This window comes from Ammospiza nelsoni, chromosome 1, assembly GCF_027579445.1.
Source record: "Ammospiza nelsoni isolate bAmmNel1 chromosome 1, bAmmNel1.pri, whole genome shotgun sequence".
Taxonomy (NCBI): Eukaryota; Metazoa; Chordata; class Aves; order Passeriformes; family Passerellidae; genus Ammospiza; species Ammospiza nelsoni.
This window is the reverse complement of record NC_080633.1, coordinates 55,293,274-55,319,144: the sequence shown is the minus strand read 5'-3', so window position 1 is coordinate 55,319,144 and position 25,871 is coordinate 55,293,274. Positions and strand designations below refer to the sequence as shown.

Genomic DNA, 25,871 nt, shown 5'->3' with positions numbered 1-25,871 from the left:
ATGAATATATCTTTTCAGGAGTTAAATAAATTGACAGAGAACAGAGGCATTCTTTTTGAGCCAGGAGCAGTTTACAGTTGTGCCTGACTTTGAAGCTGTAGGTAAACTCGTGGGTTCTGTTCAGTAGAAAAATTCTCTCTGTGCACCTTGAAGGATGCAGTGGTGTTCTGTAATGCTGCCACAAGCTTTTGTGTGGCCATTACATGCCAATTGCATACAGATGTCTTGAGTATTATGTAGCCAAAGATTGGAAAACTTTGGATATTTTGGTGTGTAGGTTGGTTGATTTTTTTTAATTCCAGATATTAATTAAAACTGAGCTTTGTCCTATCTGTGTTTTCAAATACAGATTCAGAGAATAAAAATGGGAACTCCTGGATCAGGACGGAAGAGAACTCCAGTGAAAGACAGATTTTCTGCAGAAGATGAAGCACTAAGCAGCATTGCCAGAGAGGTTTGCTCATTTTAAAGTGTCTTGAATTCAGAAATAGAGATGAAAGTAAACTCATTATCTAGGAAAAGTTAATTTTTTTATAAATGTGCATAAAAAAGTGTAATTAGCCAAAAATATGACAATTAATATAAGCTAAGAGGATTATTGATCAAAAAATTACATTAACTGAAATGTCAACATAGTGAGATATTAACTGTATGATTAGTGTAACCTTATGGATTTACACTTAAGCCTAGCAGCTATTTCTACAGATACTTACATGCTTGAAGAGAAATGAAAAATATAGCTGCTATTTCAAGTGTAAAACTAAACAACATACACATTTATCCTGTTACAGTGTGTAGTATTCTTAAGATGTTAAGTATAGTGTATTAGTATTGAATGGGCAGTAGTCACTATTAAAATATATTTGTTATAGTATCTATTTCAAACGTGAGAAGTCAATTTTTTTCCAAATAAGCCTAATATGTACACTGTACCAGGAATTCCACCACCCAAAAAGAGAGGGCTGGAGATAACCAGCAAAAAGTGCAATTAAGAAAAAGTTGATACAAAGGGGAATTTTGTCCCATGGGATTTTGGCAGTTGGAATTTGAAGTCTTATAAATGTCTGTTTGGACCAGAGTTTTTCTAGGTGGAGATGCTGTGACTAGGGAACAAAAATGTTAGTACTGATTGTATACAAGTGAATTCAGGTTCTTTGGGGCTACATTATCTACAAAGCTGCTTGCCCTAGTTAACATAAAGGAGTGTAAAATGCAGATTCTAATTGGCTTTGTAATGTAAATAGTTGTCTGTATATGTGTATGTAAGACAAAGTAGGGAGGTGTTAGGTCTCTGAAGAGAAAGCTTATTTAGGCATTTTCAAGTGTATCTATCATAGACTGTAGGCAAAATATATGCCTTGTCATTAAAAAAAATTAAATAGTTGGTAACTTTTCAGAAAGTTTTGTTCTCAGTCACGTTCTAGTTCTACTGGAAGGTCTCACACTATCAGCCAAGTCCTGTGTGGGACTCTGGATAATATATGATCTCACTCATCAAGTTCCCTCACTCATTCTTTGGTGAAGACAGTGAGTAAAAAAGAAAGAACATGGCCTTAAATTTCTTTGAGTATATGCATGCTTCCATAACATCAACTTGTCATTTAACCTAGAAAAGGATCTCAGTAGTAACAAGTTGTACATAATATCTTATTTAAAATTACTGTTGGGCTTAGTTCTCTTACATCCCATTGTTTTAGAAGACATTACTTACTAGAAATGAATTGAATCCTGTAATCCATGTGTCTTCTGTGGAAAAGCTTCCAAAAGGTGTTCTAGGTATTAAGAGATGGTAAACAGAAAATGCAGAAAGAAAAGGCTGCACTCAGTAAAATCTGTGTGGTGAAACTGCATAAAGTGCTCTGAGATTGAGAGCAGTCACAAAACGGCACTAGGAAGTATTGGAATTTGTAATACAAAGAGCTATAATAAAGTGACTCTAATGTAGTGTATGACATTTCAAGGTGCTTTTTCTCTAAAAGTTCAGATTTCAGAAAGTGCTATTCTTATTCTTTGTTACCACTTTTAATATGACAAAATTGTGATTTCCTTGTTCTATGGCATGTGTCAAAAAAAAAGATATCTTCCTTTTAGTACCAGTAAACATTGCTTTTTAGGAAATTTGGTTTAAAAAATTCTTTGGCACTGATCCGCTAATCATTTCCATATAGTCATTTTTCTGCACTGGTTCAATCTGATGTCATTTTATATGAAAATATTTAATGGAAAATAAGGGCACTATTGTAAGCATCTAAGGTACCTGGTCAGACTGCTTCCTCTTTGATATTTCTTTGATTTTTTCCATCTTTCCTTCGCATCAGAAAACTTTTTTCTTCTGTTGGCTGTCCCCTCCCCTTTATTTCTTGTACTTCTGTTATATAGAGAGCTCTTCCACTTATTTTCCTTGGTGTGGGACTATGCATTGAGACAAGCATTTTTACAGTGTCTCTGTGTTACACACAAATATGCTAACACATCAACACTAGAGTGAATTTCTGCCTTATTCCAAGAACTTTTGAGTTGCTAAACCTCTTTCTTAGGGACCTACTTTTTATACTATGGTGTATTATTTTTTCTCACATTGAATTTCCTTGCTCACTGGAACTGAGGAAGGGTAAAGGTGATCCAGGGACAGGGATCTATCTGTGCATCCTTTCCTGGAAGCAATGCACTTTGCCTATTTCACAGTGTCTGAAGTGAGATTACTCATAGTTGATTAGTTTGGCAGTCTTACCCTGGTACAGCAGTCTATCAGGCTGTGGTGGTTTTAGTTTGAACACCAATTTTGTGTGGTGGTTTTGGTTCCCCAATTTGACAATTCTCAGCCCATGCACTAATTAATGTAGTGGGTTCAGTGGTGGCTAAACGCCAGTGCACTTACTAGAATGTGCTTATTTCCTTGTGGGATAGGATTAAGAGGAGGGCAAAGCAGGCTCAAAACTTTAAAAGGGTATAAAGAAAGCTTGTATTAACAGAAACTAAATGAATAATAATAATAATACCTTCAGAACACTTCTTCCTCCCTCCCTAACACTTTCTTTCCTACTGATAATGTAAAGAGACAAAACTTAAAACACATGTGCTTTTTTCAAAAGCTGCAGGAGCAGGTGTAGATATATTGTCCATGTGTTTCCTGCAAGGAGATAACAGAACTGTGGGTTTAAAAGCACCCAGCTACATTAAAATGGAGTAGTGACAAGTGTATTCTAATTATAGCAAGATCAATTAGAAGTCAGCTTATCACTTAAAAGAAATAAAAAAGCCTATCTCCTGGAAATACAGAGTTTTTTTAATATGACCTTTTGGTTCTTTCTCTAGCTTTTGTAATGGGTTCTGAAACTGTTAGCGTTCTAAGATTGATAAAGAAAAAGTCACCTGTTGTAGAAGACAGTTTCATGTATCTTGTGCAAAGTTTGAGCTTCCCAAAGTACAGGTAATGATTGTCTAGAGTAACTTCAGGCTCCTGGCAGCATTATAGTCTCATTTGTTAAACAAAAAGACTTAACCGCTTGAAAATTCCCACGTTGTTATATAAGTGAAAATTGAGATTCATATTCTCAAGGTTATGTTCACAGTCTACATTGAATACAGCTGATATGATCTCAAGATGTTTTCCCTGTGTGCTTATTGTGGGGATTCTCCCCTTATTAAATTCCTTTGCAGACGGAATATCATTGGCTGAGTTGTGCATCACTGCTTCACTTGTCTGTGTTTTCAGACACATTGTTCATTTTAAATATTTAGCAGTAACCTGTCATCACCATCTTTTAGGATTACATGAGACCTCTTTTTCCAGAGCCAGTTGAATTTAATTATGTGAGAACAGAGGTTTCAGTCACTTCTGTGTTCCTGCATTGCCTGTGGTTCATGCTCAGATACAATGAATATCGTGGCAGAGAGTGATAAGAGTCTGACACATATCATCTCACTGTCCTCAACCTGCTAAGCAGGAGTTTGAAGGCACAATCAGGATTTACCATTCACAGCCTTTTTTTGAGTGTTACCATCAGCAGCTCTTCTGTTCTTCAGGGCTGTGTAACTAGGTGACAGAGAACTAGAGGTTGTGGACAAGCAACATTGCAACAATGTTCACTGTGTAGAATATTGTCTCTGTGTTTTGGTTTGGGGGGTTTTTTCTCAGGAATTGTTCCCATGCCTATTTTCACTATATAGCAAGAGCATGGAAAACTCTTAAGGTGTTTTCTCATGAGAGAGAATAAAGATTAATTTTGATTTGAAATTCACTTTGTAGTAGCTCAACTGTGAGTAGAGTGCAGTTGTTCTTACTTTGGTAGAGATGTAATGTTACTGAATTGCCATGATAGAAAAAGCTGAGTTGAATATTTTTAAATGTTTGAGGGCTATATAATGAATTTAGAAACAGTTAACAACAGTCTTTTTCATATGAATCTATTTAAAGTTTTGTACATGCTTTTCTCTTCATGTAGGTTCAGCTTCTGTTCAGAAAACAAGCAAAGTCCCAAAGAATTCCATCCTCATGGATATTGTCTTTGTAGATGCTAGGTGATTTTTAAATTTTGTTTTGGTAAGAGGTCACTAAATATTTTTCAGTTGGCTGTTTCTACCTTAGTATTAATTCAAAGCCTTGTTTGCTTTTGTTTTTAAAAGTGATTAAGGATATTTTATAGGATGTAAGATATTCTAGAGATTTTATAATATATATGTGAATCTGTACAATAAAAGGAAAAAGAATGATACATCAAAAATAAAGACTATTAAAACTTTAAGTCATGGTAAAAACGTAAGATTTTGTTGTTTGTAGGCAACTGGGGCAGAGAGATGAGAAGTAAGTGGAAGAGAGTTTTCTGAGGAGCCACAAGAAATACTTTTGGCACATAAGTGATGGTGTTGCCTTGATTTCATGAGACAGTGTGGAGATAAGGGCAAAAAGCATGGGAATGAGAATACAGAAAAATTGAGCAGCAGAAGGAATCGTAGTTGAGCTAAAAGTTTGAATTGAAAGGGACCTTACAGATCATCCATTTCCAACCCTCATGCCATGGGGGGGTTGGAATTTGGCACAGAATCCTCCTCTGTTTGCTTGATGAGAAAAGGTGAAATGAAGTTGCTATACGTAGTTCTCTTTTAAGAATCACAGTGAGCATTTTTGACATACTCGCCCTGATGCTGAGCAGAGCTGGCAGGGTGTCCTAGTGCTGTTCCGCGGACCCGTGGCAGACAGGGAGCAGCGGGTCCCGCAGCAGGGGCACTCCGTTCCCTCACTGCTACCATCTGGTGGAGGAAGTAAAACGCTCCTTACCCGGGCCTCCTGCGTTGGAAACTGCAGGACTGCACATCCCTCGGCAGAGAGAGAAACGAGTTCTATGTAATATGTATACGTCGGCCCATGATGACAAAATAATTCACATTTTTCCAGAGGTGAATAGCATTTTGAGATGGCCTATATTTTAACCTTATGAAGCTTTTATGCTGAATCCAACCTAAATAAAGAATCACCTTCTCCAGAATATAAAAATAAAACACTGTTGCTTTCTAGTGAATTCCTTCTTGCAGGCAAGGGAAGGAAAAAGATGCCTATCTACACTATGGAGATAGATATTATGCTTCTCCTTGCTCAGCATGGAGGGAAGCCTCTACCATATAAATTCTGTGTTAATTTTATACTGCTTACTTGGGAAAAAACATGGTTCTTACTATGAAGAGACTAAGAAAAATACATCAGAAAGGAGAGACTCCAGACTCAATTTTTACAATGGCATTCAAGTTAGAGTCTCGTCTTTTTTTTCTTCTTTCTTTCTTGCCAAAAATAATTTTGGTATAACTGAAGAACTACATGTTATCCTTGAAAGTTGAGCTAAGTTTTCCAAAGATTGTGGTAGAATACATATTTAAAAACAAATATGAAAAAATTGAAGAAGTAGAGATGGCTTTCTAAATGACTATAAATAGCTTATAATAACTGGGTTTTAGGTGAAAATCAGGAAACTGTGACCTCCTAGAAGAAGAACATTGTCTTGCTACCTCTGTATTTACTAAATATATGCAATAAAATAAACCAATCAAAGTGAATACTGCTGTAAGGTACTGCCTAACTGCTTGAAAACAGCCAGGATAATAACCTTCTAGAATGAAATGCTTTTTGTACAGTTACAAGGAAACACGGTTTTTTTTTGTTCAAGTAATGATTTTACTTATCTGTTTTGAAATGAGGAATTCCAGAACTCAGTGGTGAACTTTGTTTTGTTTTGTTCCTTAGATCAGAGTTAATAACCAAAGAAATACAGGATTGCTTTAAAAACACAAATTTGTCCCAGAGTGGAAGGTAAATATAAATAGTATGAGTGTGTTCATATAAAAAAGAAAACAGAGATTTAGTTATAATTTAATAATTTATTAATTAGTCCTTTTTTCTTATCCAAGTAAATTCTCAATGACTTTTTCCTTGTTTTCCTACCCAATTTCTTTTGTTACAAAGATTTCCTCTGTAGTCTTCTATGTCCTTTTGTGGTCAATTCTCTGAATAAATTCCATGCTGAATTATTGTATCTTTAACTAATGGCTGTTTTCCCTCCAGATTTTATAACATTCTTTTCATTTAAGCCACTAGTGCAAGCGCACCAGGTTTAAATACCTCATATCTTATTTCTTCAAGAAAATTCAGCTATCCCATTTCTTTTTATCAGTTGAAAGTTCTCTTAGGAAGCTTCTGATATAGTGTCAGAGTTGCTAGATCTTGGACAATACACAGTTGAATTTTTACTTCAGAAAAATAGAAACTTGGTATGTTATAACACTTTATAATAAGCTGTACTTCAATTAGATAATATTACAATGGATATTTATCATAATATATTTTATTCATGTGTCTGGTCTAAAGACTGTATAGAGAATAATGACCAGTGAAACTGAAATCAAGGCTGTGGTGGACAGTCTACTCTTTTCTAAGACTGGACTTTGTTTAATGCAGGCTGTAGAAAGCAATCTGTATTGGCTCCCAAGCTGCTATGAGCAATGAATAGGGATGTATTTGGTACGCTCTCTGAAGTCAAATACTAGTTTAATTGAGAAGCATGATAACATGACTCCCTCTGCTTTTGCTGGTTTATTAAAAAAAACAAAAAACAAAATGAGTATTCTAGTGTTTCCATTCTGCTCCTATAGTCCAGACTTTATCCAAAGCTATTGTGGCTCTACATTTTCCTAAGCAGGTATTTAAAGACTTTATTTCAATGGAGCAGATGAAATTTTTTGTTAAGGATTTGTTGGTGTTGATTTGTTTCACAGCTTACATGGGCTTTTTCAGTAAGGCAACAGAGTGAATAGCAGCACCCGGGAAGAAAACTATGTCCTTCTGAATTATGGTTGTTTCTCTATTATTGTTAATTTTAAATTTCAATAACATAGCTATGAAGACTTGTGTGACTGTTATGTCAAGAGAATGAGGCCTGTGCTCTAACACATCTACTGAGAATTAAGAATTATTTGGTATTATGGCCTTTCTAATGGTACCGCAACTTGTCTTTTGCTCTGAAGTATAGTGAAGGAAGCCTGAGAGCTGTCCTTTGAGTTAATTTGCCAAGGTTTTTGTCTTTTTTGAGATTGTGGGCTTTTTACAGGAATCTGGTTGCTCAGGTTAAAAATTAATGTAATATTAAGCCATTTCTTAAAAAAAAATCTAAAAAGATAAGATTTTCTTTTTCTTCAATTTCTGGCACCCATTTTATGACAAATATTTGTAAATTCACTTTTATTTGTTACGAATATGAACGAGGCCAAACTTTCTCTGGAGAAAGAGGTTCTCGTTTATTAAAATAGCTACAAGGAATGGAGTAGCCAGGATAAGCCCAAGCCCCCACACAGCAAGCCAAAAACAAAACAGTGTGCTAACCCCAAGTGCACTGGGTTCTCTCCACAAAACAAGTATCCAAAAAGAAGAACCCTGACCCAACCGAGCTGCCCCCATTTACAGCGCCGTTTGAGTCCAGGATTGGTGCATTCTGGATCTGCATGGTGATTGGTCCATTTCCAGGCTTCTCATTGGTCTTTAATGCCGTTCATTCTGGACCAATCATTTCTGCAGGGCTTCGAATGATTGGCCAGGTCTTCCATCCAATCCTTCTTCGACTTCGCCTTGCCCCGCCAGACCGCCCTTCCGCCAAACCCTGCATCCTTCTCCTAGAACATTCTAATAAGCTCCCCCCTTAACATAATACAATTAATATAACATAATTAATACAATATAATTGAGCTATACACTAATTTAACATAACTTTTACCTATAACGTATTTTATCAAGAGTTTAGTAAATGCTAAGAAATGGAGTTTCCCTTTTACTGTAGGCATTTAAAGTTAGGTCTCTGGTTGTACGACTAGGGGAGAGTGGTGAAATGTAAATTGATGTTTAACATGAATCAGTAAATTGACTTTGTATCTTAATGTATTATCTTTGTATTAAATTTGTAACTTAACCGTAAAACCTTGCCAGAGCATAAGGCCAAATGCATATATCTACAACTTTATAGACAAAGTTAAACCCAAACTTATCAGCTTGAGTCCTTTTTCTTTCTGTGATGCATACCTGTCAGTGTGACAGTTTATATAAGACAAAGCAATAATGGGTTACAAATGGAAGTACTTCCACTTGCATGGCAATTTTCTTGCTTTGCTGTGGTGTTATCATCAGGTAGAGAGAAGAGTAGCTTTAAGCTGCCTTGAAGGAAGATTGCATTATGGCAGTCAGGAGAGTTGACAGAGCCCGGATTCTTTTATCTGCATATGCAAAATTCAGAAAAAATAGTCTTCATGAGTCACTTGGAGTTAAGACAAACTGTTTTGAGTAATAAAGCTATACTGTGTCTGCCTTCTGTCTTGTCATTATTTGATATTTTGTGCTTGTAGTCTAATCATAATTTGAAGTTAACCTCCCAAGTTATATACCTGTTTCATTTTCCTGAAGCACAGTAAAACAGCTTTATAGGTTTCCAATGTTTTACATAAACATTTGCTGTGACAGTGGCAAAAGCAAGGAAAACTCTATCCTTAATCAAAAGCAAAAAACCAAAAATCTATTGGATTTTACATTTTAAGAACTTCTTTAATTGGTTGTTTGTTAGGAGTTCTGAATGTTTAGCTGCTGCTGATTCTCCAAAGACTTTTAATTGGCATTACATAGACAGCTGGAATCTTTGGTGGAAAACTTGTTTTCAGTGGTTTAATATTTAAAGAATTTGAGAGAATTTTTGTCAGCTCAGTATTCAATCATGAAAAAATTGAGCTTGTGCTTTCTTCAAACTTCAGCTATATGGCAAAATTTACTCCCTCATATTCCCAGGTCTGTTTAATACCTTTATCAATGACACTGTTAGTGGGATTGAGTGTGCCCTCAGCAAGTTTGCAGATCTGTGACGCAGTGGTTCAGTTGGCACAACCGAAGGATGGGATGCTATCCAGAGCCACATGGACGAATTTGGGCCCATGAGAACCTCTTGAAGTTCAACAAGTCCAAATACAATATACTGCATGTCAGTCAGGGCAACCTCAGATGCGAGTCCAGACTGGGAGAAGTTGTTGATGGCAGCAAAGATGCTCAGAGGACTGGAGCACCTCACCTATAAAGACAGGCTGAGAGAGCTGGGGTTGTTCAGCCTGGAGGAGAGATGTATTTGGGGAGACCTCACTGTGACCTTCCAGTACCTGAAGCAGGCTTATGAAAAACAGGGAGAGTAAGTTTTTTTTACACAGGCAGATAGCGTTAGGACATAGGGGAATGTATGGTTTTGAAGTAAAGAGAGTAAGTTTAGATTAGATGTTTAGAGGAAATTCTTACTCGGGGAGTGGTGAGTCCTGGCCACTGGAACAGGTTGGCCAGAGAAGTTGTGGATGTCCCATCCCTGGAACTGTTCAAGGCCAGGTTGGATGGAGCACTGAGCAGCCTGCTTTAGTTGATGGCACCTGATCTGGGCATTGAAGTAGATGATCTTTATGATCTCTTCATACACAAGCCATTCTGTGACTTTTTTAATGATCATCTAATTCTTTCAACTAGTAATGTTATCTTTGAAGAGTTTAGTTGCATATTATTTTTGAAATTTCATTATTGATCACTTCTGTATTATGATGTTAAAATCTTAATGTGTATTTGTGAAGAGATTTGAGTACTCAAGCCATTATTCAAAAAACTTTTTTAAACTTTAATTATTTTCCATTTACTTGTAGGCAGAAGCCAGACTTGCAGCAAAACGGGCGGCTCGGGCAGAAGCAAGAGATATACGTATGAGAGAGCTGGAGCGACAGCAAAAAGAGGTAGTGTAATTCACCAGGGATTATTGCAGACCTTTACAAAAATTTGTATTTTAATTCTGTATTTCCATAAGATTTTGTCTTTTAGTGTAATTCAGTTTTGTACAAGTATTTTCAGCGTTAGAATTGGATTATACTAAAAGGATTCACAGTAAATACCTGTTGTCAAGATATTTCTTTTAAGAAAATAATTTAAATTGGGTAATATTTACACATACAGTTGTGTGTTGCTTCACACGTTTCTCCTAGAAAAAGTTTGCAGTTCTTGAGAAAAAAAATCCTAGAAACTAGGTTTTCAGCAGTCTGGTTATTGCATAGTTGTTGCATTTAATTCAGGTTTTGACATTACATGTAAAACATTAGGAATTCAATGTAAAACATTACAAATTTATTATTTATCATGATTGCACTCAAATTCATGTAGTGCTCATACTTGGTGGTTGTGGGGTTTTTTCCTGTGTAATAAGTGAAATATGCAGAACATTTTTTGCCTCAATTTTATATGGTTCTCATTGTACCACACTTTGAGTTTTTGAATTATAGATGTCTGCTATTATTTTGATGATTACATGGTAATTAATGTAGATCTTTCTGAGTTTTCAATTCAGGAATCCAGTCTTGTGTGGTGACTCTAATTTATATTTGAAACTTTTTGTTTGGTTTTCTTTTTCCATTCTGTAGTTTTCTCAGCATTTATATGATAGAAAATGGGCTCATATCCAGAAATGGATGGTAGGCTGAAATCACCTGTTGTGCATGTTTTAGCCACTCAGAGAACTAACACAGGATTTTGGAGGAAGTAATTTACTAATGGTTTGCTGTGTGTTATTTCAAAGTGTCTAATTATGTATAAAAACTACATATACACACAGACATACAAACTATATGTGTATGCGGTTCAGTTATATCTGTACATAGTCCAACCCTCCCCTGACTGACTGTTCCCATGGGTCCTATCACTGGTCCTGCTTCTCTACTTCCCCTTGTGGGAATGCTCAATACTGCAATGAGGACTGCCCTCAGTCTCCTCCAGGCTGAGCAGACAGGGTGACCTCAGCTGCTCCTTGTTCAGCTTGCCCTCCAGCCCCTTCACTGTCTTGGTTGCCCTTTTTGGGGGGGTTCTCTAATAGTTTTGTTTCTTATGTTGTGCACCCAAAACTGCACACAGGACTCAGGCTACAGCAGAGCAGAGCAGGACAATCCCTTCCCTTGCTCAGCTGGTGATGCAGTGCCTGATGTTCCCACGACACAGTAGGAGGCCCTCCTGTCTGTGCGGGCACTGCTGACTCACATTCAGCTTGCATCAGTCAGGACCCCGTGGTGCTCCTCTCCAGTGTCTTGTTCCCCAGTCTGTCTGTACATCCTGGGTTGACCTATCCCAAGTGCAGAATCCAGCAATTGCCCTTGTTAAACTTCATATATGTTGGAGGTTAGGATTTGTTCAATATTTTTTTCTTAGGGAATTTCTCTCCCATTTGTTGCCTAAGAGACCAGAACAATGGATACTTGAGAGAAACAAAGCATGTGTCCAAGATGGGGGGAAGGGGTGCAGCTGGCTGCAGTCTCTTAGCTGGGGTGCTTTCTTTTGGGAAGAGCAGAGATAATATGAGAGTTTGGCTGGTGGGTGAGGGGCTGTGCTTGTCCCTTGCTCTCTCTCACTCTTGGAGTATAGACAGTTGGGCAGCTGCTGTGGGCAGAATCCATTGTCAGTGCAGAGTTATGTTGTGCACTGCTTTTCCTTGACACAGGTGAGCCTTTGCTAGTAAGAGCAGCTGTTGAACTGGGACCTTTTCAATATCTAATCTCACTGGAAGGGACCCTCATCATCTACTTGGGTGCTGTGGGGGAAAACCTGGGACCCTGACCCTCTCCCCCTTCTGGAGGGAGTGTCTCTTGGGTGCTTGCAGAAAGCCACCTGCTGCTGCCCAGTGTTGCTGTTTTCTGCTGCTGCTTCCGCTTTTTTACTACACTTTAACCGATATTCCCTGCCCCTACCTGCCGGCCGGGATACCCTGCAGATCCTGGCACGGCTCTGGAGTTTTGCTACACTTTTCACCACCCCAGGTATGCCTGCCTTCCAGCCTACTGCTTCAGGGTTCCTACTGCCGTCTGTTTTATCATCCAGAGGGGAACCAGGACCAGCTGCCTCCTATGAGTTTGTAAAGGAAGCCGCTTTCTGTCTCTCCCGCTGGCTGTGCCACCATTACCCGCCTGGAGAGAGGCAGCTGGGCTCACGCCACAGCGCCCCCTGCGGCTGTGGGGGACTCATCGCACCTGCCCGGCCGGCTGTGACCGTAACTGCACCAAAGGGCAAAATGCCACAGCCGGGAGAAGGCTTTGACTGGTTCTGTTTGTTGTTGCTCCCAGTGTTGTTGGTGTTTGTTTACCTTGTTTTATGTGTGTATACACACACACACACATATATATATATATATATATATATATATATATATATGTTTGTATATATATGTTTGTATATATATGTTTGTATATATCTATATATATATAGATATATGTACACACATGCACTAGTAAAGAACTGTTATTCTTTTTCCCATATCTTTGCCTGACAGCCCTGTAATGTCAAAGTTATAATAATTTGGAGGGAAGGGGGTCACATTTTCCATTCCCAGGGAGGTTCCCATCTTCCTTGGTAGGCAGCTGTCTTTCAGACCAGGACACTATGGTTGGTGGTTGCCCATCTCTCTGATTTGTTGAGTATTGCTGTGGGACCTCCCTGGCCTCAAGCCCCTCCCATTTGGTGTCATCGGCCAACTTACTATTCCTTGAGTTCTACATCCAAGTAATTTATAAGGAGACCTGGACCTAAGATGAGCCTGTGGAACCCTACCAGTGACCTGATGCCAGTTTGTTGTCACTCCATTCACTACAACCCTTTGTGCCCAACCTGTGAGCCAGTTGCTCATTCATCACATAATATGGTTATTCAGCTGTTTGCAGGCCACTTTGTCTAGAAGCATCCTTTGAGAGACAGTATCAAAAGCTTTGCTGAAGTCAAAAAAGATACAATCTGCCAACTCTCCTAGGTCACTTAGGTGGATTACCCTGTTGTATAACAAAATGAGGTTCGACAAGCAGGAATTTTCCCTCATGAAGCCATCCTGGCTGTGACCAATGACTGAGTTTCCCCTAGGTGTTTTTCAGTACCTCCCAGAATAGGATTTTCCATGATTTTACCTAGCACTGGAGTGAGACTGACTTAATTGCAAAGTTTCTTTGGAGGGTTCCTTTCACAAAATTCATGTGCTTCTTAAAAGGGTGTATGAGAGATGTCAGGGGTTTTTCTGGCTTTTAGGAAAGTGTTCACTGTGGGAATGTTTTGAATCACCAAGATTTAAGTAATACATGCTGAGACTAGCCATCATTTAAAATAGTTAAAACTACAATGGCAGTTAATATCTGTTGAGAAATCCTAAGACTGTCATTAGAATTTTATTTGCCAAGTTGTATTCACTCATTATTGTCTCTTTGCCTATCTGATATTTGTGTATACATTAGTTCTCATGTTCTCAAGATCAGCATAGTTTCTGTATTTCTTGGTGGAATGTACCTTTGAAGGTTTTTTTTTGCTTGAGATCAAGGGTTTTTTAAAATATGGTATTTGCGAGAAATCTCACTCAAAATTAATGCCACCTTCCTTTTGCAGTCCTAAGGGGCACATCTGCTGCAGGAGATGTCTAAAGAGATGTGCACTCCTTTCCTGGGTTGAGAGATGTAACCTCTGTATTGGATAACGTGCATAATTTTAACTTGAACTTTTTAGAAATCAAGCTTGAGATAGCAGCAGCACCTGTCTGTTTGCAGTACACAATGTAGAGCATAATCCTTTGACCTGAATATGCTGAACGTTTAATACAGACTTTCTGTTTTCTGATGGAATGTCAGGAAGAGACTTGTTACCCAGCAATTAAGAGGAATCTTATCTAAGTAGCAAACTTTCTTCTTGCCTGCTGCAGATGTTACTAAGAGATACTTGTCCATTTAGACCAGAGATACAAAGAATATTTAAAATTGGCAATGAGCTAACTATATTGTGTTGAAAAGTTAAATAGCTTGAGCATTCATTTTAAACCTCAAAACAAACAGTATAGAGAGGAAGACTAAAATATAATTATGAAATGAACCTATGCTCTCCCCATGGCAATTCTCTGGCAGAGTTTTAAATAGGCCTATTGAAAACTGAATAGTTGTAAAATAGTTTTAAACAAATTAATGTATCCAGTGAAAATGCAGATGATAACCATGTGACCATAAACAAGAAGAAATCTAGTCTTTAGATACGCATCTATGATCTGGAGACCTAGCCTTTAATTCTATAAATAACTGGCTTACAATCTTTAGAATAGTTCAATATATTGAAAACTGTAAGAAATACCTAAGTTAAGGAGCAATTCCTACTTTTCGAACCGTGTTGTTGCCTCCAAATGGGATAGTTTTAAAATTAAGGTTATTCTTAACATGTTTTCATACTGTAACAATTTGAAATGCTTATGGCATGTGAAATATGTTTTGATTTTAAATTAGTTGTGGTTTTTGTCTTGCTTCTTTCACATATTCTCTTGTGTGAACCAAAATGAACATCCTCTCATCCTTAAACAGAAAAAAAGCTGTTAAGGCGCCTTAGCTATTGTCATCACTCAGATTTTGAGTTTGGATTATTATTTTCACTGTCACTGTATAGCAAAACTAGCTGTAGAACTTAAAAATAGTCAATTTGCTTAAGAAGCTTTGTTTGTCTAATAGAGAAAAAAAAAAGCAAAATATATATGAGGCAACCAAGAATAATAATTTCTCCTAGGCTTCAAATAACTTTGTAAATTACTTAAAATCTGAATGTGGTAATTATATGGTACATTTCTTAATGGCATTCTTTAAATTTCGTAAAGCTCTCTATTTTTACTTTTATTTCTTAATTTAAATAGTTTTGTGCTTTTTTTCTGCATTAATATATTAATCATAAGAAAGACTAACTGACTACTGAACACTAATTATTAGTTATATTAACCTGCCTTACTTATATTCCCTAATGTGATATCTTGGCATACTTACCCGGATCAGGTGAAATGAGCTCTTCTAACTTGAATGAGTTTACTTGCCACCATGGATTATTCAAAATGACACATAGCATTAAAAGTGCTAAAAGCATGTTGCTCACTTTGGCTTCCTGGTATTGTGTCAGGCTTTTTATTCCTTCCTTGTGAAATAATTCTGCATTTCTTCTTTCTCAGGAAGATGCAGAGAGAGCCAGATACTCTCACCAGTCCAGTCGATATTCACATTTGGTTTGTGTTCAAACTTTATAGTTTTCCTTTTTGATCACAGCCTTCAGGAACCAAACCAAAGAAAAAAAGGGTTTGGGTTCTGGTTCCTTTTTCAAATGGAGAGGATGACGCTGCAAGTCTCATAAGTATTTGCAGTTTTAGTAATTTTAAGTCACATATAATGTTTAATATCATCTGGTGTTTTATTTCCATCAGTGTTAAAAAGGTAGTTTATTTTTATGTTTCAATCTTCTAGTCTTTTCTTGCACTTTGAGTATTACTGTGTGTCTGTAGTATTTGTGAAGGAAAAGGTGTCAGTACCTTAAGATACAATTTGAAGAAGAGTTTGGTATGATGCAGGATTCTCTTTCTTGGAGGAGGTGGGAATAATTACTCATTAATGGCAAAATATTTAGCCAAATGATGTAAGGTATCCTGAAGACTGCTAACAGAAATACTTTTTGTATAGACTCTTTTATGTCATCTTTAGACCATATATATGTTGCTAAAGAGCAGTTTTCTTGAGATAATGGTAACATTTTCCTTGTCTTGGATCTGCGTAGAAATCAGCTCATTATTGATCTGGGTATACAGGTCAGGAAAGGGACAAATTACTAAAATAAAAGGGTTGGTTTTATGTATTTTGGAAGTTGGAATGAGGTGTTTCTTTGTCTGACTTTAAAAATAGGTGATTGTCACTTGCTAAGAGGTCTTTGCAATTAAATGTATTTTCTGATTAACTGAATTTTATGTAATGTCGTGCAAGTCATAGTGTTAAGTATTTCTGCAATTTGCTGCACAGGTATTTTTATCAAATAATTTTGAACAGTAAATGCTTTATCAAGAAAACATGTAAAATAGCTATGTGCAGCTCTTAGAAACTTGTGAGCTGATATAGATTTGCTCAGATCTGCTCTTGTCTTGGCTGACATAGCAAATATGCTAAGAGAGAGATTAAGTAATTGGCTGTTGTCTAAACAAGAGAGTTTGAATTGGGCAGATAACTAAGCTCATTTTTGGAGGGCTTACTTAGAATTTCTTTGACTGCCTTGGTTATTTTCTGTCATTCAGTGAAGAGTAATAGAATTAAATTTAAAAATGTATTTCATATCTTAATGTATTTTTATAATTTCATTCTCAAGAGTTCCTCAGATGTCAGTGCATCTCACAGGAGCCGAGCAAGTACCTCCAAAAGGAGAGCTCTTGTGGTGTGTAACTTGGAATGAGCACGCTTTTTACTTAATGTGAGGTGTTCACATGGTAACATTTTCTGTGTCTACTTACCAAAGCAGTAGTTTGGTGAAAGCATGCTTATAGAGCACGGTATTAATGGGATTGCTGCAATGATTGATGTAATCAAGTACTTTGTGATAGCAAATGTGAGCGCTGAAAGAAAGAACACTTACAGGTGTGAAGGGAATTCATCTCTTCAGTTGCTCTCTCCCAATGTCCCCAGTAGAGAAGTAATGAAATGGAAAAGGTTGTCCATCAGTCTTGACAGGTACAAACATGTTATTAAAAGTTAAAACAGGAGACATTTTTCTCTTTTATGTTGTGATTTTAGAACAACAGACAAGGCTGAAATGTAGAAATTTTGCCTTTTCAGTAATGGGTATTTCTGTATATTTGTGGTATTCCTAGTTTAGGCAAGTTAAATGTTTTTTAGTAGACTGTTATAACTTTTTAAACTATTAGCACTTTAAGTGTCGGGATGATAAGTGTCTGAGTGATGTCTTCATTCTCTGATAGCAAGGTTGCTTATTGGAGGTAATAATTAGAGACAGAAATTGTTTTGAAAAAATAAATAGTTAAGTTGATTAAAAACGATCCAGTGACTTATGGGTCCTGTAGGTAATACTTTCAGTAACAAAAAGGGCCATAGTCTATAAATTACATCTACAATATTAAAATATCATTTAATATATTGGTAATACTGGATGTGTTGGAACTATTGAGATACTATGAATACAGTATGAAATAATATTAACTAAATCTGAGCTATATTAACTTATAAACAAATATAAAATCTAAATCTGGGGAATTTGTGTTGTTAATCTGATGTCTAGAAGACATTTTCAGATGTAACAATAGATAAAAATATTTTTTCTTGAAATCCTCTCATTACTCCTCATTTTGGAAATTGTACTGGGCAATACTCCAGCATGCTACTACTATATAATGTCATATTTTTAAACTACCGTCAGGGTTTTTTTTCTGTTGGCTTAGGTTGATATTAAATTGTATATTGTATTGCACATTGCCTACAGTCAAAATACCTGTGAAATTTTTTAGTGAACTGGAAAAAAATAAGCCTGATGTGAAAATATAAGTTTTCTGAGTTGAAAAAAAGACATATAAACCTCACAAATTTTGCTGTTACTGAGTGACAGGAAACATGAGACACTTGCTAAACTATTATTACAAGGCTGTTTTTATTAGTATTCTTAAGAGTTGCCAATTCTGGTAGACTCCCATTCTCTTTACATATAGCTGGCCCTTTCATCACACTGTTCCTTCTTTTTCACACATTTGCTCCTCCTGAAAACACTTAATTCCTCTATTCCCTTTAATTCCTCCCTGATCACAAAATACTATTTCTCTTTCCTCCTGTGAAGTCTTTCATGCCCTGTACCCCATAGGCAATGACCTTCCTGAGCCTGTGAGGGGCCATGGAAGGTCATTGCATCATGGTGAATTGCACAGCTAAGCAGCGCGGCTGATGTTCCTTTTGAGTGCTTTGTCTGTGTGGAGATGAGCCCTTTGTTACATAACCTTGTAAACGTTGTCTCAGTTTAATGAAATCTACCATATAAGACTCGGCTTAACTGTTTAAAATTCTGTTACTAAAATCACGTGAAATATTTCACATAGCGTAGTGCTGTCCAAAATTATCTCATTTTTCATAAAATGGGATGCTGTTGGGGAAAAAGATTAATTTTTATTTAGTGGTCCAGCCTCAGAAAGCACTTCAGATCTGGATAAATGCATATTCCTTCATGTTTAAATTTTCATTACTAGTAGAATATGGTTTTTTTGTAATTTTTTTGTAAGTCTTTTTAGTCATTCTTTGAAGTAAAAGCAATTTATTTTTTTTTTAACATTATGACTTCCATTTTATTTTATTTTATTTTACTTTAGTATGACAACACTAAGGATAGATCTGCAAGATATTTGGTCCCTGTATGTTAATACTTTGCATCTCTTTGAGGGAAGACTCTTTTTGTGCTTTGTTTCTAAGGTGTAATGATACTAACTAGTGACTTTAAAAAGTATATAAATTCGTACTATCATATGTTCAGATGTAGAATAGTTATACAGTTCTAACACTTTCTGTAGCCTACATGTGTAATTTTTTTGGGGGAGAAAAGACACCTGTCTTACAGCAAGCACTTTCTAGTATTGTTCTTTCTAAACTTTGTAGTGAAGTCTCATACAGATTAGACTTGGAGAACATCCGTGGTGGAAAAAGTGTGTATCATCTGTTTGTATTCTACATTACCACATAGAAACTTTAATGTAATCTAATGGAAAGTTATTTCAGTCTGGAGAATAAGCAGCTAGTTTGTATATCTTTACTTAAAGGACGTCTGTCATATTTTTATGGAGTGGTAGTAGATGGCATCACATTCTCAGTGGCATTATGCCACATAAAATCTGTGTTTCTTAGGAAGAGGCAAGCAGCAAGTACCACCAAAAGGAGTATTTAAGCAGCTTAAAAAGTTGTATTTGTTTAAATACCAGTGTAATGTGAATTAGCTAGCAGATAGGCAAGCCCAATATAGTGCTTAAATTTGTACTGTTAAGCTTTTTTAGTTGTTTATTGATTGAAATTCTTCTGTGAGATGTGAGCACTAGCTTTAAGCCAAGCCTATTTTAATGAGAATAGGGTTGATTATAGTTTCAATTGCCAGGTTTTTTTAACACAGTCATGGAAGCGTGGCTATCACGCTTTTTTTTCTAATTAGGTAGTTAGAATTTTCTGTGTTATTACTGCTTCAGGTGATAAAACCCTTAAATCCTTATGTCTGTCTTCTTTATATTTTAAGATTCAAGATGCTGTTATATAGTGGTATTAATTCATTCTTAGAGTCATGCTTACAGTTAATCTCTAAGTCCAAAGGAGAAAGCTCTTTATTCCCATAAGGGTTTATTGGGTAGTTTTCTAGTATAATATTCCTTATAAATATACTAAGTATGCAACATCATGGATAAAATTGTTAGCTTCCTGACATTTTCATAAATGTTTTTAGGAAAAAAAACTCCCTCATATTGACCAGATTCTGACCTCCAATTTGTGTGTGAAACAGTTTTTGTGTCACTGCAATACCATCAATGGAATCAGCTGAATAGAAATCTTGTTTGCTGGAGGCCTGGAAAAGGCTCTTGGAACTATTTAAAGGTGGCTGGATTCTCTGGATTAAAGTTTATTCAGTTGGGATGGAGATACATGTTCTATTACTTGTCCTCTACCAGATAGTTAGAAACATTTTAAATGTAGATGTACAGCAGATTGAATTTGCCATAGACCTTGATGTTAATCCAGTGACTTATTGAGAAAGGCATGAGGATTATTTTGATTGTGCAAAAACTGTTCCAGAAAGTTTAACATGTGAATATAGTGTCAATAAATGAAATATTTTGGATGTAATTTTTCAAACAGTTTTTAGTACGGATGGATTAGCAACTGCATTAGGGCTTGGGGGAGGGGTCAAAACAGCAGTGGATGCTTGTGTTGAGACTAGGCTGAGGTAATTTTGTATTTACTTATTGTATTACAGCATTTCTCCATGGGCTTTTGAAGGGCTATTTTCCTGTTCCCTTAGTTCCTAAACAAATGAACAATATGAGTATTTCTGCTTTTTGTTGCCTATTAAAATAAGAAGTGCTTTATTCTGCAGGCACTGCTTTTTGCCATGTTTTTATCTGTCTTGTTTTTCTTTTATTTATGTATGTATGAATTTTTGCCTTACATGTTCATATATATGCAATTTGTGTATAGTCAAAACCCAACAGAAATAAGCCAAAATATAATTGCTAGACTTTCAGTATGTGTACTTGATGTAAAGAATAGTGGTAGGGTACAGGCTATGCTAGTGTCACATAAACATCCAGCCCCAATTCAATTATTAGGGATTTCTGTCCTTCTCTCTCCCCAAAATGCTTTGATTCATAATGGTAACTAATGTAAAAAAGATAAAGTAAATAATTGTACTAATGATTAGCAAGTCTTTTCAGTTATGTTTTTCATGTATTTCTTGCTGCACTTGTTAAAAGCTTTTGGAATTTTTATTTTATTATGGAGGAAAAATAACAAAATTATGTACTATTCTGTTTGAGCATGGCATCAGAAATACAGTTAATGCTGATATACAAAGTACGTAGTAGTTTTGAGGCTTTTATTATTTACTTGCTTAAGAAAGCTAAATGGATTTGGGGTCAGCATTAGGGAAAACTTTACAGTGTTCTGCACAAGGTCTAAGCTTGGGAACACTTGGGTAATGTTAAGATAAAACTTTTGTTTGCAACATCTACAGATACAACCTTTGTTTTCTCTCTTTCCTTCCTCACCCCTTAGAGTGGAAGTTACTATGATCAAAGAAATTATAGCAGCCTTGGATATAGTAAACCAGTTCCTTCCTACCATGTTTGGGTCTGTCTACTCTTTCTATATAACCTTAATTATTTACATAAAATATGTGTATGTGGTTTTCCTTACTTATGCTGTGTGGCACTAACTTATCTCTATGACACTTGCAATTATTACAGTGAAAAGCGGTAACAGTTGTATTTTTGCCTGTAAGGGTTGTGTTTTATATCATTGTGTAGCATGCTGATTACTCTATTCTGCATGTGAGGTTTTAAATTTAAAATAACTTCTGTTTCACGATTCTGTATGATATACAGAAAACAACCAGCAGCTGTGACAGTTGCTGTTTCAAATTCCTGTCTTTTAAAAACAACAAAAAAGCCTTAAGTGTTTAACACCACTGCAGTACTTTTTTCCCATCTTAATATAAATTATAAAATACTGATATATCATGAGATGAGTAATATCTTCCAGTACTTGCAGCTGTGGTCATGCCCAGGTTTAAATAACTAGCTAGAGAAAACTGACATGTTATTTGAGAGCTACTTAATTTCTTCACTCTCTTCCACAAATCTACTTGAAAAAATACTAGACTAGTTTGATAATATTTAAGTTGATTTCAAAGAGGTTTTCTTGTAGGCTCTCCCACCCTTCCTGAAAGTTTCTGTCTACTATAGATAGATTAAAATTTAGTATTTAAATCTTTAGGACTTTAGTGGAATATAGAACATACATTTTTAAATGTGTGTATGCAGAAAAAGTATTTCTGACTTGTTCTGTTCTTCACATTGTAGTCATCTTCTCTATACAGTGATCCAGTGGCACCAGCTAGGAGCTACAGGGTTAGTACAATGTAAAACAATACCTTACTTATCTTTAGGTGTTTGAATGGCCCGGTATAAATACAAAATTACGCTTTTCTTCATAGGTGTCTCCTTTAAACACTGCTTTGATAAGAAGTATCAGTTTGTTTTGTAAGCACCGTATGCATGGTTGCCTTAAATTTGTATTGTATGGTCATGGGGTTTGACAGTATTACATGTGCATTTTTAAAATATTTTTATATTGCATTTTCTGTGTATAATTTTCTGGAGGCATTGAGTTTAAATTTCTTAATGTTGTTAAGTTGCCTCTTTAAAGAATTTTAGTAGTTGCTGTTTTACTGCTCTTTTTACAGACAAGCATAAAGTTGGTGAATGACACTGAAGAGCACTGGGGTTAGAATAAGTTAATTCAAGCATACTAAATAACAACTGCATGCATAATACCAAACCAGTATTTTAAAAAGTTAAGCATTTGGATGGAAATCAGGAGATTATTGAAGTTTGCGGTAAATACACCTTGAATACTTTTAAATAGGATGCCATATTTAAATTTAATAAACATGAAAAAATGCAATAGCATGAAAACCTAATCTGCATCTTTACAAAATCAAGAGTAGCTAGTAGTGCCATAAGAAAGGCTAGTGTAGCTCTGCAAAAAGTTGTCTTTAAAAACTGGCATGAACGTCTGAAACTTCATGCCTTTTGCTGCATATAGTAGTTCAAATCTAGAGACATGCTAAACCTATGTTATAAAACCTTAAATATTATGAAGTATTTTTAATTAGTTAGTGAGATCTTTTGCAGTTGCATTACAAATGCATGATTTACCTTTTTTGGCTTTGCATATGCTCTCAAGAAAATGTTAGAAGATTCTGTGAGAGAACAATACAGTAAAGACTGCTATTATGTATAGCTCTGATACAAATATAATTATAATTTCTGCTGGAGATTTCTTCTTAGGGAGGGGCAAAGCAGCATGAAATGGCAATTTTTTTTCTAAGTTGTGTTGCTCAGAGCTGCTTTTATTATTCACTGCATAAATAGATTTCAGCCTTTCACCTTTAAACATAACTCTTTCAGGAGAATGTGCATGAGTGACTGTAAAATAAAATCACTAAGTGTACTGCATAGCTTCAGTTCCCAGGGTGTGTTAAAACTTCTGCAGGCTTCCGAGCAGTTAAAACCAAATTGAAATTTAAATGTTTAATTTAATTATGCAGCTAGTTAAGATTTGATTTTTTTAAAAGTATTTGACTGTTTTTAAAGGGAATTCTTAGTGGAAATAGACATGTCTCAAAGCAATAAAAAATGCTGCTGAGAACCTTAATTTTTTTTTGTTCACAAAAGGTATGCTACTAACTGGAAATGCATAGATAGGATAAGAGAGTATGTGACTGTGCATAGGAATTACAGTGTATGAGTGTGGCATGATAATGGCTGAGACTGGATATACATGCTACTTCATTCCTTCTTTCTCAGGCCTCGTTGTGTGGTGATGGATGACATAACTCAAATGGTTCTTGCACTCTTAGTATAATAGGCCTCTGGTTGTTTCTTTCATTATCTTTGTTTTCTGCAGACAAAAATCTATGAAAGTTGTGAAAGTGTCCTTCATAACTTTTCTTTAGCCATCTGAATGCAGTTATTCTTCAAGAGCAAGCTCATTCCGAAGTAGTCCTGTGGTGAGCATTCCTATGCACGATTTGATGGATGCTTTGATATTAACACATCAGCAGTTACGGGCATGTCCACTTGGGATGTTTCACTGACCAACACGCAGATTGGATTTTTCCATTCGGCATAAGAAGTTTTGATTTGTCAGAGATGTGATTTTTAGCAAGATGTACATTTTTAGCAGTAAGACAGTAAACTGTAGAAGGAATTTGTTTTTCTAAATATCTTTTTAATGTTTGTAATAAACAGCTAGTAACTGAAGTACAGCACATTGTTGGGGTTACCACCCTATGTCATAGATGGGGCAAGCACATGAAACACACACAGTACATGTGGAAAAGTCTTTCTTTGGGGAAGAGGATTAATGGAAACTGTTATATCATGCAGTAAGAAGTTTGCTCATTTTTATGATAATGAGTATCCAAAATGAGAAAAAATTGGGGTTGGGTCTGTATTGTATTAAAAGTATCATTCTAAACTTGGCTCTTTGTGCTGCAAAGTGATTTTAAAGAGTTTTATTTTGCTTCTGCCACAGAACAATTGTCTAAGTTTCATTTATGTAGCTGCTCATTTGTCACGCCACACAAAACAAAATAAGTTATCAATGTTCTAGTATGGGCTAAATTGAAATGTTCAGTCCTTTTTAAAATTTCACATATATGAACACTGTTATATGTACTAAACAAATAAAACCACATTTATCAGAAACAAATGTTTAGCTACAAGAGATATCAGAGTAAATTTTTGAGGGGGTAGGAAAAAGGTAATTTTGCTGTTGCTTTATGAAGTTCTAAAATGTAACAGGTATTGACATACATATATTCTCTTGCATTGTGAAAATGCTGCTTGTCTCCTTAGATTTTATTAACATTGAGATAATTTCTTAAAAGTATATACTTTAAGATATATATATATATATATATATATATATATATATATATAGGATCTCACTGTGTATATGTTATACCAGTCATGCCAAGGTACATTCACTCACACTAGTGAATGCTTAATAAAGTTCAGAGCATTTGTTCAATGAAATAATCCTGAAAAGCAAATGAGTAAAAATCTTATGAATAATTTAACATTAATTTCCTACTGTTTCTGTGTCTTGTGTTTTGGTTTTACTCTGGATAACGCATTTGAAATCAGCTTAGTTCTCTCTGAAAATCAGAAGAGCAAGTAGGAGAGATCTAAAAGGTAGAAAATGCTTGTGAGAAACTGTATGATGCTTCTCCATCTGAAAATCTATCCATTTTGATGACCCCATTGGGAAAGATACTAGGACTACAAAAAGCATAGAAGGAGGGACAGCAAGGTTTATTAGGTATATGGACCTTTCAACAGCAAAATGGATTTTGAATGATTGACCAGTACTGTCATAGATTGTAGCCCGAGTTGTTCTTTTGCTGTAATCATAATAAATAAGAAGAATTCTCTTCAGTATCTCTGTACTTTGTGAAATGTAAGTGCAATAGGAAAGTTTAGCCAAATTTCCAGCTATCAAAATTTACTTAGATAGCTACATTTAATGAAAATTAAGATACTAGTTTAAATATAGATGTAGCTGAAAAATAGCTGGAAAATTTGTTGTCAGAGAAATAGAACATAACATAGCAGTGACAACAAATACAAATTCTGTAGTTCTAAAGTAGCATAATCTGAGACAGGTGTTCACCAGTAAACTAGTTTTTGTATACCAGTTATATATGTAACTTTTAGACATCTTACCAGCTTTTAATCACATGCATCAAGTATAAAGAACTTTTTTTTTAATGGTGAGAATTGGATAAGGACAATATCTTTTCAGACTATTCATAGAAGGATTTTCTTCCTAAAATCACTTTCACTGTGAAGATTGTATTTAATTTTAACTTTCTGCCTTTTGAAGTAGAATGTTATCAATAAGGTTATGATAAACCTACTCTTGCTGTTTAATACTGTCTTTTACATGCATAATGTTTCTCAGTTGAGTATTTCACTTGAATTCCCATGGCGGATGTAATTGTGCTTAGATATATTTTGCCTTTTCTAACAAGAAACGTGGAGCACTAGCATTTTCCCCCAGCTTTTTAGGTGCTAGTCTGACATATATCTTTGGGGAGTAACTTTGCCTTCTAGTCTAAGATGTCTTAAACTTAGCAATGAGAAGAAGCCCAGATTATAGCTAGCACTGTTGGATTTGTGTTGATTTGAAAAAAGACAACATTTGCAGATAAAAATATTTTT

The 25,871-nt window shown here is 35.7% G+C and overlaps 1 protein-coding gene across 6 annotated transcripts in view; it reads left to right on the top strand.

The window, feature by feature from the left end:
* The window catches only part of LRRFIP2 (LRR binding FLII interacting protein 2), a 56,280-nt gene that overhangs the window by 8,339 nt on the left and 22,070 nt on the right, over nt 1-25,871 (top strand). For all 6 annotated transcript variants that reach the window (XM_059467506.1, XM_059467557.1, XM_059467535.1 and 3 more), the window contains 2 exons: nt 350-454; nt 10,195-10,281. In XM_059467506.1, coding sequence (XP_059323489.1) covers nt 365-454; nt 10,195-10,281 — 177 coding nt within the window. In that variant the 5' untranslated portion in view covers nt 350-364. The remainder of the gene's footprint in view (nt 1-349; nt 455-10,194; nt 10,282-25,871) is intronic.